This window comes from Rhyacophila brunnea, unplaced genomic scaffold (genome assembly GCF_057557595.1).
Source record: "Rhyacophila brunnea isolate RB1 unplaced genomic scaffold, BYU_Rbru_1.0 scaffold_24, whole genome shotgun sequence".
Lineage (NCBI taxonomy): Eukaryota > Metazoa > Arthropoda > Insecta > Trichoptera > Rhyacophilidae > Rhyacophila > Rhyacophila brunnea.
In genome coordinates this window covers 3,004,295-3,022,358 of record NW_028232904.1, presented here as the reverse complement: position 1 = coordinate 3,022,358, position 18,064 = coordinate 3,004,295, and the positions used below count along the sequence as shown (strand labels likewise).

Here is an 18,064-nt window from a genome sequence, read left to right as displayed (position 1 = left end):
TGCAAAGTTACGTCGAGGATACTATTGTTGAATAGCAACAATTATTGTCATTTTATCCTTTTGTTATTCTACGTTTGAGACATACAACTAAGTAACAATGTCAAAAGTGTTAAATTAACATTCAAAATAATCTCTGTGGCACAGTGTGGAATGCATTACATAAATATTACAAGTGACAGTGGCGTGCGGTGACTTTTTCTTGTGGGTATGCTATTGAAAAAAAAAACATTTTGTGCTAGATATGAGGTGTCTATTTCCAATATTCTATATGTGACATTTCATCGTGTTATATTTTCAAGTTAAAACAACGGAATTTTTTAAACTACGCATTGCAGCTACCCAAGTGAGGTGGAACACAAGCGACTTTGTTTCAACGAGATGTGACTAAAACACTTGTGAGGATCGGTTACGATATCTAAAAGTTAAAACGTTAGAAGTGTCAAAAGTGGTGACGTGTGTAGCTGAGATACATTTGAAATACTGACCCAAGTGTTTACTTGCCTCAGTCTACATACCTACATCCTGGCGTTAACTTATCCGAGATCAAGATCTTTCTCTTCACCTACTAATCTACTAAATTGAAAGCCATTGGGGTTACTCCGTAGCCAACTTCTGACTGTCTAATAACAAGGAGTCGACTGTTACTCAGACAACATAAATAATATTTATTAATATTTTGTTTTATTAAAGTAGGTAGTGTTACAATAGATCAGTTATAAGATGTATAACAAACATTTTACCCCCTTTACCCAAAGATATCAGGCCGTGCGCCGTGGACATCAAATAATGGCAGTTGGACTTGGTCCCTTATTGAGGCCACTCGCTTGATTTTAATTCTCGAAAATCAACATTTATGGATAAAATGATAAATTGATCTGTAAAATATAAACTGTTTTCCGTCTGAGTTTGATTGTCAGACTCGTCCCTCCCCAGCGTCAACGTCACGCAATATTAATATCATAGAAACGTTAAGGGAAATATAGTTGAATAAAAATTACCATACAATTTCGCAATAAATATATAAAATTGTTCCGTAGTAGGTACTTCATATATTTTTTCTGATAATGCTACGCTTCCACAGCATTTATAGACCCCACGCCACTGACAAGTAATACACGTTATTCTTAAGTCTAACTATAGATCTAGATTCCTTTGAGTAAGTCGCACGATTATGCAAATAGCATACATGCTTAAATGCTTTTGTTCTGAAGATTAAAGAAGTATAAGTGACATGTATAAAATATGGGTTAGGAGCAGTTTTCACATCATTTTATATCTATGTGTAAAGTAGGCGTGCTTTATATTTTCGCCAAGTCGCAAAATCAAGGCAATTAATAATAGTAAAAACACGATTCATAGGCGATGTTACAATCTTCGCCAAGTAACTAGATATGACATTTAAATCGCATTAATCATAGTCTTGTGAGATTCGACTGCCACTTGATGTAACTTGTTTTTTTGGATTTTTTTAATATAGGTACAGTAAAAACAAAACAATAATTTGGTTCGTGGATTGTATGCATACGAATACGCGTTCGTCGGCTGCCAGGTATTTAGTAAGGTTCCTCAACCGTATGCACACCATCGATCAACCGAATCATTGTTTTGTTTTTACTGTACTTATGTACATACTTTGAAAACATCTCATGCATAATATACCGACTAAAAAATTACGACATCTGACGGGAATTGAACCTCTAACCGCTAGATAGGCACTCTTCCTACTTAATTATGACGATTTTAATTAGTAGTTCTTACATGAAATGCTTATCAAATTGCGTTACAATGTTGGCTATCGGTTTTTGTATATTAAATTCTTAATTACTAACCAACGTCACGGATCAATCCGATATTTAGTTTTTGTAATGTGTTCCTAATAATTTAATAAACTATTTCTTTTATTCAACGAATAAAAGAAATAATCTATAAGTATGTATTTTTAATAAGATGAATGTATCATTCTTAAATCTTGTGTACCTATTCAAGATTGATTAAAAATAAAAATTTAATCAATATTTTGAGAATCAGACCTCATTTCGTCGCAGTAGATGTCAAGGGAGCTAAGCCACAAATTTGGGGAAAATGAGTAAAGTACACAAAAGCATTTTAAAATCATCAAAGATGCAGTGGTCAATGGATTTTAAGCCACAAAACTCTTTTGACTACCACACACGTGTACCAACTGTACATTTCAATATTCAGTGGTCAAGAGATATAACACACAGCTTCTAAGATACTATTTTTTTTAGTTATTAGTACAAAATAATAAAAAGATAACACCACAAACTATATTCTATGTTCAAAGTTTCACCATTATATCTTTAAATTCAATACAAAAATGTTACTTTTTTTGTCACACAAAATCTTTGCGCGCCTGTTTCTCAGCATTATGATTTTGTGGACTGGCTCCCTTGACATCTACGGCGACGATTTACAGAATGTTACCAATGTAGAATTTATAAAATTTAATTTGAAGTCGATTTACTCATTTGGCACTTGGATCCATTTAGTCTGCAACTCTTCAATTGTTGCATTATCATTGATCAAACCGATGGTGAAAAATCCATTAAATACTAATGTCATTTAGCATGAAATCGTATAAACTTTTATATCTTGACTTGGATTGTTTCAAACTTAATTCGCCGACTGAATATAATTTTAAAATCGGAGATTCGGATGTCTTCTACATGTAAAGGTTACGTTCCAGCTGGTGAACAATAGCCTCTATGCATTCGTCTGTGTTGAGGAACATGTCGTCGGTGACATCAGCTTGGCAGCGGACAGCCAGCGCCAGGTCTCTGGTCATTTTTCCATTGTCAACGCACTCAATGCACGACTGGAAACAGCAGACATAAAGTTTATTATAAAGAGGTTGAAATTTCATCCTCGCCGCTTTTAACATTCAAGAATGATTTTTACGTTTTCCTGAGACAATTGAGGCCGTCTATTGGTCACCCCATTGGTGTGAAGCGGTGCAGCCAATGAGGTTTAATACCCCTTATATCAGTATTTCTTAACCTTTTTGACCTGCGACCCAATTTACGGTAATAATTTTGGTTCGCGACCCAAGATAAAATAAATAAATAGATTCATTACTTAATACTTCACAACATAGTACACACTGTGGCTTGTCTAGTACTGCGATCATTAATGCAGGTGAAACCTATCTCCAAAAATGATTCTTTGTATTCACGTTTTGTCATTGTGGGTAGAATAAATTTTAAGAACTATAAGCAGACTATAATGGTAACAGAGAACCAGAAAAGAGAATGTCGTCTCGAAAGAAATTATTAGTTTTGACCACTGCGATCGCGTGAAACGTCAATGTTAAACAGTGTTGCCAGAATATTGTATTCAATACAATATTCTTGTCAGCATGTATACTATAAATGCTGGCAAGAATATTATTTTGTTGAGAATATTTCGGGACCCACTAAATATGGTTATATGTAAATTGTACATTTCACCGTGGCACAGTTCACCGTGAGCTTTCTTATACTATACTATACGGTCTCCAATTTTATTAGATTCAATATGAGCATTAATTCAATTTTCATAGCTGATTTTGGCAAAATTCAAGAATGAAAACCTAACCTAACCCAACAAATAATCCAGTTTGTCGGCTTTTTTTAAAATTTTGTAAACCGATAAGAACTGTGTTTTATTTAGACATGAATTTTATGTCAGTACTATATGACTCAAAGAGGTTGGACGGTGTTTAACCGGTCCACATTTAAATAACATGCTAATTAATAATAACAGCTGTGGCGTTCGGGCTTTAAGGATTAATATACGGCCATATATTTCCGATATAACATTTCACGGTGAAGTGTGATACGGCAAACTGCATACGTACAAATTTCCAGACACGACTAAATATACCAATCAACCCAATTTTTGGTCAACGCCCGTAGGATAAGAAACTCTACTTTATATAAAGTCTTTAAATATGACCAATCAGTTACCAACCTTCTCAAGTAGATGCGCAAATCTCTCCAAGTCTGGTGTGTCGTCAAGCCTAGCCCTATGAGCGAGACCCCGGGTCCAAACGAAAACGGTAGCGATGGGATTCGTGGAGGTGGGAAGTCCCTTCTGGTGCAGCTTGTAATGGCGGGAGATGGATCCGTGGGAGGCTTCCGATTGTATCGTGCGACCATCCGGGCAGACCAGCATGGATGTCATCATTGCTTTAGAACCGTAGCCCTGCGGATAGAATATATTATGTATGACATGTATTTTGTTTTTCCTGACCTGAAGATTAATGAAACACTCAAATAAATATATGAATCCCTCAGATCTCTAAATCAACATCTACCTCTTCGATTGTGTGGATAGTTTTCAACATCAGTGAAGAAATAAAATGGAGTATTGGCGGCAAACGGATACGATTTTGGTGTACAAAACCAAAAAAAGAGTAGTATCTTCTACTGCACAAAAATCCCCATGTACAAGACTCTGAGGCCATCCGCTCACGTGAATATTAAAAAAAGACGAGACTGAAACTCCAGTATCTAGCTAATGTATTTCAATGGCGGCTCGCTAACGGCAAGACTGGAATCTCTCAGTTTCAAAACATCCGTGACCAAAATCGAAGACACGCGATATGCTAGTCTCCCAGTCTCTCAGTTTCCAGTCACCCCTATAACAGTGGTACCAATATCAGTAGATTCCCAAAATTGGTAGCACTGAACTGAACTAAACAAGCAATAAACAAGTCAAGATGTCAAAAGTTAAAGATGGGCGAACCGATTTTTAATTTAAAATATGTGGCAAATGTTGAGAAATACTCCTGTCTGTATAATTACAGGCTGCCAGAATATTCTCGTAAAGATATTACGGAAAAAGCTTAAATGAAGTAGGAAAGACAATGGGTTTGACAGTTTGAGGTTATGAGATTTTTAGGCTTCAGTAGCGCCGTGTGCGAGGCATCAGTCACTGGCCAGTTTATGAGTTCCATCACCAACCAGTTCGCCAGATTTTAGTCTCTGCGTGAGCGGGAGACCTGATCCGACCAGTATTGACTTACGGATCGGATGATGGAAAAATGCTACGTAGTATACATGGGTCCATATTAGAAGACAACGGAAGCTTGGAAGCATCTACATCTCCCTTCCTCTGAGAGGAATGTATTTCTGCATTCGTAAAAGTTGGTAGACTTCGATGAGCAGGTCATGTAACAAGAATGCCTGTAAGGGGCATCCTGAATAGCAGGTTAGTCGATTGCAGATTGATTCACTGGACTGGAATTGTTTTTGTACCTATTTTTTTGTTATGTTACCATGCAATACAGATCGCTCTCGTAGTAATGCAAGTTAAAAGTGGGACGAATTCCGTGAAGTCTGTTATACAAAATAAATATAAACAGTTACCACGAATACGTGGTAGTGAAAATCTAAAGACCGAAACTAATGGAGAGTCAGGGGTGAACTTAATTTACGAATGGATCGATCCTGGTTGATGATAAATATGAAAATACCTGAGAAATGATATCGGAAATTACATCCCCATCATAGTTTTTGCATGCCCATACGAATCCTCCTTCACTTTTTACAGCCTGAGCGACCATATCGTCAATCAAGCGGTGCTCGTACCAGATGTTAGCCGCCTCGAAGTCCTTCTGGTAAGTCCTGAAACAAAATTGAGATATTGAGCAATTCACATGTTGTTTTATGAATACAAGTTTAATCCAGAGCAAGGATCCAAAACGTTGACTAACTATTTTCTATTCTTTGTAAAAAGACTGCTAAAATTAACCTCCAGGCTCATATACAATGCTTAAAAACGAAAATTGGAATTTATACACAGTCGAACTTGGCTATTACAAGGAAGATGGGACCGACTGGATTTGCTCGTTATAAGCATTACTCGTTATATCAGAGAATAGGTATTTTTAAATAAGCGGTTAAATAACACAAAAAGTCGCAATTCAAACAAAAATACACAATTATAATTTTTCCCCGAAACAAGCATGGCATTCATAAACTACAGAAGGAGTTGTTTATTGTAATGAAGTGCTGAGCCGCCGGCGCTGGTAGGTACCTATTGACTTCACAAAGCTTGGATTTTTTACGTGTCATTTCAACCATATGCATGGATACTTTTTCAATGTTGTCGGCGAAAATACCAATTAGGTACTTAGACACTTAACTAGTGTCATAAACGTAATCCGATCCCGGCGGCATCGGTCTGCGGTCGGATTTTATTGCTTTGGGTCGAAAATGTTTTTAAACGATCGACACATTAACAGTTTTAAGAAAATTTTTGGCGATATTTTAGCTTGGTATATATCCGATAAGTAGCTCGTTATAAAAGTGAATAAATGTATGGAGAAAATCATATACTAAAATGTCAACAAATGTTTCCTCATTACATCCGAGATCTCGCCATGGCCGTGATCATAATAACCGAGTTCGAGTGTACAGTGTGCTACACTGTCAGGATGCTAGAATCCAGTTAGCTTGAAGAAAAGACTGTCAAGTTTGAGACTCTTGAGACGTCGGGCCAGGTCCAATGTAGTGTCTTCATTTTAAATGGCATGAGAGGCTGCACGGTCCACTATCTTCTTCTTAGTTGTTCCCTCATGGCTGAGGATCGTGACCACCAGTCTATGAGCAGTACGGCATTATTATTTGAATATGAACGCGAGAGGTATGATGTGATTATTATGCTCAGAACATTGTTTATAAGAGGTGATACTTGGATTTTTCACATTAGTCCATTATATTGAGGTTCTACTGTATTATACAATGACATTAATATGGACGAAGCATCTGGAAAAAAAAATGACACTCACTTTTTTGTCGGGTCTGCCGAATGGCATAATCTGTTCTAACGCTATTACAATAAAGGTGATATTGCTATAAATTCTCGATGCTTCTTGTCGGGTCTGCCGAATGGTTCAGTTCGAACGGGTTCGCTCAAACGAACATTGATACTAGAAACACTGTTCTAACGCCATTACAATAAAGGTGATATTGCTATAAATTCCCGATGCGTGATATCGCATAATGTGTGTGTGTAATGTAATATTGCGTGACGTCTACCTATGCACGTGCGAATGTTACGTTTGAATTTACTTGCTAGCTACTGTACTGAGTGCGTCGTCCATTAATAATGTCATTGGTATTATAAGATTAAAAACAATAAAAAAAAAGATTTAAAACAAACTTTTCGTAGACGCTTTGGAAGATGTCTTTAAAGCGGCCATCGTATTTCTTCAAAATGGTGTTCTTGGTGGACAAATAGAGAGGCCATTTTCTATGCAAAGCCACCTGTTGAAAGTGAAATTAAATTTTTTTCAATATTATATCCTAAATGTCTTGCTTATAATGTCATGGATCCCAGGTTCGAATCCTGGGTCTCACAAATTGTTTTCCAATGTGTGTTTGGAGTTAGAGTATGTGTCAGAGGAAGTGGATAACATCTATCTCTCGTAAAAACAAAAATCTGTGAGTACAAACCTCCACTCTGTGGAGGCCCATATGATTTTCTTAAGATCGGACATGGTAAAAAAAAAATGTATTATTGTGCAAGTTGCAAGATTGCATGCTTGGATCAAAATAGTAACGAACCTATCACCGCGCAGAACATTTTGACGTTTACCAATTTTCACAATCTATTAAATACCACCGTACAATGATAACAACACGTCTCGCTTACGCTTGAAGAGACCATCAGCATTTTTGCGTGTAAACAGTTATTATCGTAATAGTTTAATTTACACACTATTGGTGCCATCCATCCACGTGTACAGGCGCTATAAGTCACAAGATTTAAAAATGTAGCATGCGTTATTGGATATACATAATTGATTGTCTGTTTCAATGAAAACACTTCAGTCACATAGAACCAAGTTAATGTTGTGATGATCGACAAAGCGCTCATGACCAAGAAAAGTGAGAAGAGTTCAGGAAGGTCTTCATCTAGCTGTCGATAGATCTCGACTGATTATAAAGAATACATTACAACTCAGGATTAAATTCAACATTTATTATTTTATGATAGATGAACTTACCTGGAAACTGGAGTTTGCGAAATCCGTGATGGAGTCGTCCGTATTGTACATTCCAGTCGCCACTCCGGAATCTTGGAATTGGAAGATTTCATGCTTTTGGACTGTTCCATCGTCACCGGTGAAAACCAGTTCTACCTGAAAGTAGAGTCGATGAATATAAAAATATCAGTTTAGTTTATTATAAATGAATACAGGAAAGTTAGCGGACTTTCTTATTCTTCTGGGTAGAGCGTCTACAAGAATACCTGTTACTCGCCAACCTTCTTCTTCCCAGACCATGCCAGCATCCCGTAGCTTTGCAGAATATATGATGATGGTATTTTAAATAAATGATGGTAGCTATTTAAGGTATCACAGTGCAGAGGCGAAGGGTGGAGGTAGGCCGTTAAGATCTGCCATAATCCCTTCGCTACTGAGTCACGCAATGATCTGAAATACACTGCGGCGACCAAAACATACGGAGATAAATATTCATTAGAATGCTGTTTCTTTCGAGTGCAAGCGTAGAGTTTTTAAGTCATATATTTGTAATTATAATCACAATTAAACGAATTAAAAAAAATAATGTTACGCTATGCTTCACTGCTGAAGATGGTAGAAGCGTTACAATTCTATACTTAATTATATAGTCCCAGAATATTGTAATAATAATTGAATCAAATGAAAAGCTATATCAATAGTTAATTCTTATTACGGTGGTTTAAAAAAGGTATAAAACAGCTTTGAATACATTATCATCACGTTAAGTGCTGTCACAGTAATCTGCCGATACAGGAAAACAATGTGTAATGTCGTTTTTCTTGGTATTTAAAATGTTATCAGACTGATACTCCCATCCCGTAGCACATTTTGAAGCTTTGAACGTTTTTTTTTGTGTTCTGCATGCCTACACATTTTCGACTCACGTCGTGCTCTTTGTTTACTTTTTTCTCTCTGGATTTTTTTTTAAATTACTATCTATGTCTGTCGTTTACCTTTATTATCTATGGTCTGCAGGTTGGTTACATGTAAGTTGTACGTATGCAGTTCATCGTGGGACAATTACTCATGCGCCACAGTATGTGAAACATGAGTTCGTATAACATTTTATCAAATGACGAGTTCTTGAATACATTTGTGCGTATCTTACAAAATGCGGCGATAGTTTGCAAATAGTACTGTTCCAATTAGATTAACCCTAACCTAACCTAGTAAAGACATCTCCACATGTTGTAGGATACGTACAAATATACTCCACGGTGAAATGTTCAACGAAGAACTCGTCATTTGATTAAATGTTACACGAACTCATGTTTCACGTACTGTGACGCACGAATAAGTGTCCTGCGGTGAACTGTTTACGTACAAATTTCCGGATACGCTGCAGGTTGGGTTCTATTCAAAATATTATCTATGGATGCAATATCACAAGTAATTTTAACATACATACGTACACGTACAAACTGTTAAAATTAATTGAAATTGGCATGAATAATTCAAAATACTAATACATTAGAGTTGGCACTTTACATAATTGAATTTATAGAGATAGTGCTCATTCAAAATATTCTGCGGGATGACGAAACGATAGACTAAATTTGTCGCCGTGCCAGCATGTGACGTGATCATGATGTATTCGCAGCCTTCTTATGTTTATCAGTATTTCGAAGCAAACTTTTGTTTGTTTGCGATGGGTTATAAAATAGCCTCTAAAGATTGGATAAATAAACAAATGCATACTTAATGTTATCCACATATAGATAACTATCATTAAATTTGAAAGATATCATTTTGTTTTATTCATAAGTTGTTGAGTTTTTTTCCATAAACTGGTTTTAGAAACGGAACCAGTATTCTGATTTTAAATTTCGATTTTAATTTTAGATTTCAAAAGAACTGAATTGCATTTGTTTTTTCAGCTGGAACTGATTTTTTAAACAAGTTGACGGATTGTGCTGTGACAAAAAAAAAGGTTGGCAGTTACTAGTATAATAGGTGATGTAATATGGAGGTCGTAACAGGATTGCAGGGAGAATAATTAAAAAGATTGTAACACTTTGTATTCTATAACCTACATGTCATAACTGCAATTTGATATTGCTGTATGTAGTGTAATGGACAAATTGGAAGTCCGGGGAATAGATTTGTACGTGAAAGACAGGCGTCCACAGCAATAGTGAGATTATAGCAATAGCGAAGGGTGGAGGTAGGCTGTTAGTCATACGTATTTGTTTTTATTGAACTAAGACTACAATGCGTAATATTGTTTGGTAATTTTTAAAATTCAATTAAACCCTGTCAAAACCAAACCATAATAGTTTTGATGTATTTTGGGCGATATGACAAAATTGTGCACACTTTTTCATTCATATTTATTTGTTTTCGTTGGATTAAGAATACATATTACACATATTGTAGGTTCATTTTTAAAAATTCATTAAGCTCTGCCTAACCAAACTATAATAAATAAAAAATGTATTTTAGATATTTTATAGATAGATGAGTATTTTTTTACTATTATCTATTACATATTGGTTTGGCTTTCGCAGGGCTTAATTGATTTTTAATTTAAATGAAAACAAATACGTATGATCGACAAAGTTTAGTGTGCACTATTTATGGTGGATCTTAACAGCCTACCTCCACCCTTCGTCACTGGGCTATAGAGAGAATGTAAGAATTAGTAAGCTAAAGATTGATTGAATTATATGATACCTTGCCAGGTCTGGTGATATTGATATCCCGGGCAGCATACTGGTCCCCCTGGGCGTGTCTCCCGACCATAATAGGCTTGGCCCAGCCGGGAATCACCTTGGGAATCTTCTTGCAGAGGATCGGCTCCCGGAACAGAGTCCCGCCGAGGATATTCCAAATTGTGCTACTCGGGCTTTTCCACAGTTGATTCAGACTGTATTCTAGAAATATTATCGTGATTAAGTTGATTCTTGGAGGAAAAATTCTTCACTGCATATCGTCACTGTTCTGGCAGAAGACACTTCGAAAAAATGACATATTGAGTTAGTTATACCAAAATGTTCATTATTTCAAACTTTACCGTGTGGAAACCTTCTTAATAAATAAACAGTCTTTATTTTAAAGTCATCCTTTTTACGATTACTTAATAAACTCACATGATAGACCATTTCAAACATTTTAAAAACTTCAAAGTCAAATTACTCAAAACTAGTATTCTCCAGTTAGTGTGTTCTGCCAGAACAGAGACGATATATGGGTCAATTGGGGACGGCAACACTTCGAGGAGACGATACAGAGCTGATATCTACGGTCTTTACAAAGATTGCAGCTAGTTTAATCAATAAAGGTTGGTAGACTGTGCTGTGAAACCAAACATGTTTGAAAAAACCTTCTATACTAGTGTCTGCCAAACTTTTTTACTTCACGGTACACTGGTAAATGGGGTTTGTTCCGCGGCACACCAAATAAAAATGCCTTAGAAAAGGAAATATACCTTATTAATATGAATAAAGGAAATAATAGTTTAGGTAACAAATTTTTTTAATATTCTTATATTTTATCAACATGTTGATAGGTGGTAAGGATTTTATTAGTGAACAGAATGCAGTTGATTTTTAGAAAGAATTCTGTCAACCTTTTTACCTACTTTATTGTATTGATTTATTATATAAGTTAGAGTTGAGAGTGTTCGTTGTCAGTGTGTGTTTGCCTTTGGTGAGTATACACAGCGCCTGAAGATGCCGAAAGGCGAAACCTGGGTCGTAAAAAATGACTCAAATGGAATTGTATACAACATCTATTATATCTATCATAATTAATGTTTTCTCTCTTTTTTGCAGTTTATATAAAAATTAGAGTTCTATTTTTCCATCACTGTTATATCTTTACACAAGAAGGTTTGGTACATCTACGGTTATATTATAAGAATCAATACGAACTTTTGAAATCGTCGAGGTCCGGACTAATAGTCGCACACTTGATGCCGACATTGTGTTTTATTATGGCCTGCGCTGCGTCCAAGGTCACTTGATCATAGGTTGCATCACGGTTTGGCAGGCCCAAGTCATAATATTTACAATCAACCTACGAAAATTGAGAATTGATTGTTAGCGGCCTTTCACATACAAACTCAACTTAAACAGAAATTGACAATATTATCCATGCAATTCAGATATCTACAAAATATGGTTACATGTGTGGGAGCCATGGTGTGATGGATGAAGAAGTCGTCAGAAGGAGAGATGAGAAGTTGAGATTTGGTGGCTGCTCTGATGGACGGAGGAGCGAGTTTTATTTGCAGCGTAAACAGTCGGTACAAGAGTACGTTACAGTAGTTATGTTAAAACACTTTTGATAATGTTCCGAGGTCCGAATCTCGGTAGGATGAGAAGTTGCGCGGAGCGATATAGAGACTGAGATTCTAACAGACCGGGAACTTATATTCGAGTGACACGTCCAATGAATTATGATCCGCTATTTATTGACGTACTCACAATCAAAATAATATCTTTCAAAGAATATTTAGGAAATAAATATTATAATTGAGTCAGCTACTATATGGAGTTTGCATCATCGGATATAGCTGACTATGTGGAAAAATAGATATTGCGGAAACAATCTGCAGTAAGCTATTTACTGAGTTTACAATAGTTGGACACTCCGGGAAATTGATATTATTAGAGAATTTGTAATTCCGGTAATATATTTAATATCGTTGATCAATATGTTGACATGGATTGAGTTGTTTACCACCATACACGTAAATTGTACGTATTACATTTCCCCGTGGCACAGTTCGCCGTGAGCTTTCTTATCGGAAAGAGATTACAATATACATACGGTCATCTCTATTTTCATAGCCAATTTTGGCAAAATTCAAGAATGAAAACCTAACCTAACAAATAATCCAGTATATTGGTTATTTTCAAAATTTGTTTGCCGCTGGCTTCCTGTAAATCGACAAGAACCGTGTTTTATTTAGACATGATTTTATCTCAGTACTATAGAACCCAAAGAGGTTAGATGGTCTTTAATATAGGACCATATATTTCCGATACAACATTTCACGGTGAAGTGTGAAGACACGACAAATTACATATTACGAGGTTGAGCAAGTGGCTATCATCCATTTCTTGTAAAAACAAAAGTCTTCTAATACAACCTCCACTCTGTGGAGACCCATAAATTTAATGATCCACTTAGGATCAAAGGGACGAATTTAATGGCAAGGCTTCTGATAAAATTATTAATGCTGAGAAAGTAATTATTCTTAATACCCACGTATTCATGGAATAATACTTATTTAGTTTAGACTTTGTTGGCTAAGTTTCTAAAGGGTGACTATAAATTTTTATACATCTAAGCTTACGGGCTAGAAATTTGCCTCGCAGTCGATCTGTTCATGTTTGCATGAATCAGCCCAATGATGATTCAGGCCTCATGGCCTTGGATCCTCTGAGGATGCCATGGTTTAGGCGGTAACAATGTCATATTGATTTCCATAGTAACTTATGAAGTATATATTAATAATTTTGTTGCTAGGACCCCAGAGCAACCAATAATGGTGTCGAAATAACTTTTCATACAAAACAGAATTAACTGAAAATAAATTCAATTCTACTTGAAGATGGCTAAAAGTATTAAAAAATGCATTGGCATTGTGTTCTGATATATTCTAAAAGTTTCAAATATCTAGCTAGTCGGGAAGTTAGTCAAAAATCGATTGCAAGATTTGTACCGGACAAAGAACCACCAGACAAATAAGAATAAGAGCTAAGAAAAACGTTGTAAAATGGAAAATTGTACTTTGTCTAACTGAGTCTAATTAAATAATCAATTGAATGAAAAAATTCTTTAGACATTTTATTTTATTTATTTAATGCATTTATGGTTTTAAAGTTATCTAATATTTTAAAACACAAAATTAATACAGTTCCCACTAATTTCTGACTTACAAACCTACAAACTTATCTAAAGAATGGATGGGGGAGCCACTGTCGAAAACTACCCAATCAAGACACAACTGGACAGAATCTGACGTTTACAAAATGGCGTCGATATGGTAGTTCGTAGTTCCATTTTTGACCGTTCTTTAGATAATTTTGTAGAACTGTACCTAGTTTTAGCATTTCGTAGAGAAGGAAATGTAGAATCATATTCAATAGCTATCTCAAAAACAGTTAAAATCAAGTTATCTGGTTTTAGTATTGAGGTGACGATATACAACTAACCATGTCTGGTCCTAATAAGACCATATTAGCCTCCACAAAGTAGAGGTTTGTATTAACAGATTTTTGTTTTTACAAGAAACGGATTTTAGCCACTTGCTCAACCTATTAGGTCCATACTCTGATTTCACACACAAATATGTGTATTTGCCAGACCCAGTCGAACCTGGGACTCATGATATTATAAGCCAACGCGTAAGCCGCTCGGCCATTGTGGGCCCGTTATTATGTTTCATATTATGTATAAATTACGTATACCTAATAGATTTGTTTCCTTACCTTAACATATGGAAAGATGAGCTGTTCTTTCACCTTATCCCAGATAACCCTGGCCATCTCATCTCCGTCTATTTCAACAACCGGCTGAGCTGCTTTGACACGCTTGTCCGTGCCATCTGAAGAGACGAAAGATAATTTTATTTAAACTACTTCCCAACATTCATTGACATTCGTCAGAGAAATTTCGGACTATCCAGGATTATGTAATATGATCGGTTTGTTCTCATTTCAGATCATAAGTGAAGTGTGAAAATGGCAAAGACCCCTTAGGCTAAGGCCAGATAGGCAGCTGCCTTGCTTGGTGGCTACGTGCTAGGCGGCATATCCCAGTGAACGAAAGCACACTATTCTATCGCAATGACCACACTGCACGCTTCGTGCCTCGCTACCTGAGTCCTGAACCAACGTATTGGTTATTTTTATTGTGTCACCTGGTTATTTTGCCATTGTCTATGGATTTTTCAAGATGGCGGACGTTTCTTCAGTAATCAGTATGACAAACATCAAACAACGTATATTTTGAGGTTATGAATACTTGACTGTACGCACGCAACAAGTTCGAATTTGCAAGTTTCGAAATTTTAAACTTAAATTCTCTGTGAGAAGTTGCTTTCTCGTTAGTTTTGAGAGTGACATATCGTTGTTGACTTGAGCGCTCCTAAATCTCAAATGAATTTGTACCTAAGCACGTAGCCTGCAATGTGGTAGTAGTGTTAGTAGACAAGCATAGCATCTAGCTCAGGACTAGCGAAGCACCTGCCTATCTGGCCGAAGCCTTAGGGATTCAGATAAGAGTAACTTATTAAGTGGTAAATGATAAGATAAAATGAAGAAATAACAAAACGTTGGACGCGTCACTCAGCAATTAATGGACAACTACTGCTCAAACAAAATGCAACAGAGGTATTCAAAGGAATGCCTAAAACTCTGTAGATCAACACATGAACTTCGGTGGAAGTAGAGGAGTTCAAAGAGCCAATGTGTCATCATTACTGCCATTTTGCTAATTGAAAATAGTCCACTCTCCTGTTTCCATCCTGTCATATCGTATATCAGTGGCGAAGGATGGAAGTAGGCTGTTAAGATTCAACATAAATAGTGCACACTGAACTTTATCAGTCATACTTATTTATTTTGTACTAAGAATAAAATTTGCAGATGGTGGATTCAATTAAACCCTGCAAAACCAAACCATAATAGTTTAGTATGCCATGGGCATTACAAAATACACTACACTAACAAAATTGGAAATAACACCTCAAATGCATGATTGTTAGGCAATTTTAGACTTGATTAAAATTTGTATCGGTAGGTAACTTTATCAGTAAAACCTACCAGCTGTGGATTGCGATGGATGTAGGTTCAAGTCCCATTTAGTACAATTTTTTTCTAAGATTTTCTTGTATAAGTACCTAATACAATATGTTTCTGAGGTATTCCAAATTATGCATTTAAAAAAATTATTGGTAGGTACCTACCTACACAATGTTTGTTTGTAACCAGTAACGAGTGGACAGTTGTCCAGTTGACAGTTGGACAAATGCTGTCATACAGTGATACCCAAGGGGCAAACCCTGCTAGATAGACGAACATATAAAGTTCGGTGGATGTACATGGCAGCGAAGAACCAGGAACTGAGAAAAGTTGAGGGAGCTAGGAGAGGCCTTCATCCAGCAGTGGATCGAGCCCGGCTCAGGATGATGATGAAACCTTATTTACCACCTACCTATATGACGACGTGTTGGGTTTTTTGAGATTTTTACACAAAATTATGAAAGATTCGTCCAATCAAATAAGATTGGGAATGTCATGTATGTGTATACTTAGCTCTGACGTATTGTGAAAGATAATAATATGGCAGTCACATTGTAGGGGTGGGTGAGGAGAGGCCTTTGTCTAGCAGTGGATGAAGATTATTTGGGCCATTGACGCAATTTTATTTTGATTTGCGGCTCTGTAATACGGCTGCACAGTCTTGGTGGGCAAACATTGATTTATACACCAAAGGAATAATGTGTGGAAAAACAGGAAGAAAATGATTAACCTGGAATATTGATGATTCTGGCAACACTAAAAATTTTCAATTTCGTGGCAAAGTTTACCGGCAAACTTTGTAGAAACTCAGATTTCAAATAAGTTATAAACTCATTTTTTTCTGTTTCCGGTCACTATTGAAGACATAAAAGTGTTTATAATTTAAAACACATACTAAAAACACGATTTTTACAATTCCTAACCTTTAAAAAATACTTTTTTTTTAACTTACACTTTCTGTTGGTAATTGGGATTATAGAAAAGAGCGGGTTATTTTGTATTGGCGTCCTTAGTCCGGTCAAGACGTGTCCGTTAATTTTAAAGATCATTCTATTGTACTATTATTACTAACAATGATATTTAAATGACAACCTCGCGTATTGAGGTTAGTCGACGACATAGACTAATATACTTTTAGTCGACGATTTAAATATATCTTAAATTAGATAATCAATAAGCGATATGAATTTCGATTGATAACGGAATTTGATTAGACAATTATTATAAGTAGAGATGTGGTAATACAATCTAGATACTTTATCCTATACGTCAATATTTTTCAAAGTAGCTATGTTTGATACACTTTCGGCCAGTGACGTCCCGTGGGGGTAGGCAGATTGAGCATCACTTGGGGGCGGCACTTACCCAAAGGCCGGCAAATCGAGGAGAATCATTAGGTATACGTAGAAAGCTACCAAACTTAGTAATAACGGAAATATCATTGAATTAAAAAATTCAGCTCACTGGTTGGAAACAAAATATATTAATTAGGTACCAACTATAAAAGTTTTAACAGGAATTTATTTTTTGTTGGGTTTGCGTTGTAGACGTCACGTTCTTGGTGAACAGCAATGACACGTGCATATGTACCTAATTTAAAATTTATCGAAAATTATGTTTGCCAGTCGCTCACGAGTTTTGGAAGTTGTCAGGTGTATTTTTAAATGTACATATCTGAAACCGTAGACCGCAACATTGTATATTGAAGCAGAGATGGCATTTAAATTAGATTAAGTGGTATTCTTATATTTTGTTAGTAATATATCAATACGACACATCTCTTAAATATTTGAGTCATGAAAAGATGATAAAAATGACTGTATAAAAATGTGGTGGCATTTTGGCACTGCCTAGGGGTGGAATTTTGTCTAGGAACGTCACTGCTTTCGGCATGGGTATAGTAAAAAAAAAAAAAAACAGTTCATTTTTTTTAATTTGATTCAATATAGTTCACTGTTTATACGTTTTACTACTAGATCATGGATGTGTCAGATTTGTGTTATAATGATCGATACCATGGGGCTCGAAAGTATTGAATATCGAAACCATTGTATTGAGTTAACAGCTGGAAAGTATAGAAACGTTTTAACATCCTTAAACTCATCAATCAGTGTTGCCAGTAATTATTTTATTAATATACCTACCTACCAAATAAATTATCGAATATTGTCTTGCATTCGATACGACGCATGTACAATGGTAAAAATAAGTATAATATGTAGGCCAAAAAATCTACTTTATCGATACCAATCTATAGATTGGTATTAACTCACCT

General features: G+C 35.9%; 1 protein-coding gene across 1 annotated transcript; it reads right to left on the bottom strand.

Moving 5' to 3' along the window:
- Positions 1-234: 234 nt before the first annotated feature.
- Positions 235-17,001, bottom strand: LOC147068884 (uncharacterized). The gene is made up of 9 exons (XM_085951469.1): positions 16,742-17,001; positions 14,476-14,591; positions 11,908-12,052; positions 10,709-10,908; positions 8,015-8,149; positions 7,168-7,271; positions 5,477-5,627; positions 3,970-4,203; positions 235-2,836 (listed from the first exon to the last, which is right to left on the bottom strand). Exons 1-9 carry the CDS (start codon positions 16,836-16,838, stop codon positions 2,684-2,686), a joined length of 1,335 nt encoding a protein of 444 aa, XP_085807595.1. The 5' UTR covers positions 16,839-17,001; the 3' UTR covers positions 235-2,683.
- Positions 17,002-18,064: the final 1,063 nt, after the last annotated feature.

Excerpts from the sequence above, each read along its gene's own strand:
- LOC147068884 (XM_085951469.1), bottom strand. The coding sequence starts at position 16,838 with ATGATCTTTAAAATTAACGGACACGTCTTGACCGGACTAAGGACGCCA. Across the intron at positions 14,592-16,741 it reads CCCAATTACCAACAGAAAGT|ATGGCACGGACAAGCGTGTC; the intron begins GTAAGTTAAAAA and ends TCGTCTCTTCAG. Across the intron at positions 12,053-14,475 it reads TCATCTTTCCATATGTTAAG|GTTGATTGTAAATATTATGA; the intron begins GTAAGGAAACAA and ends CAATTTTCGTAG.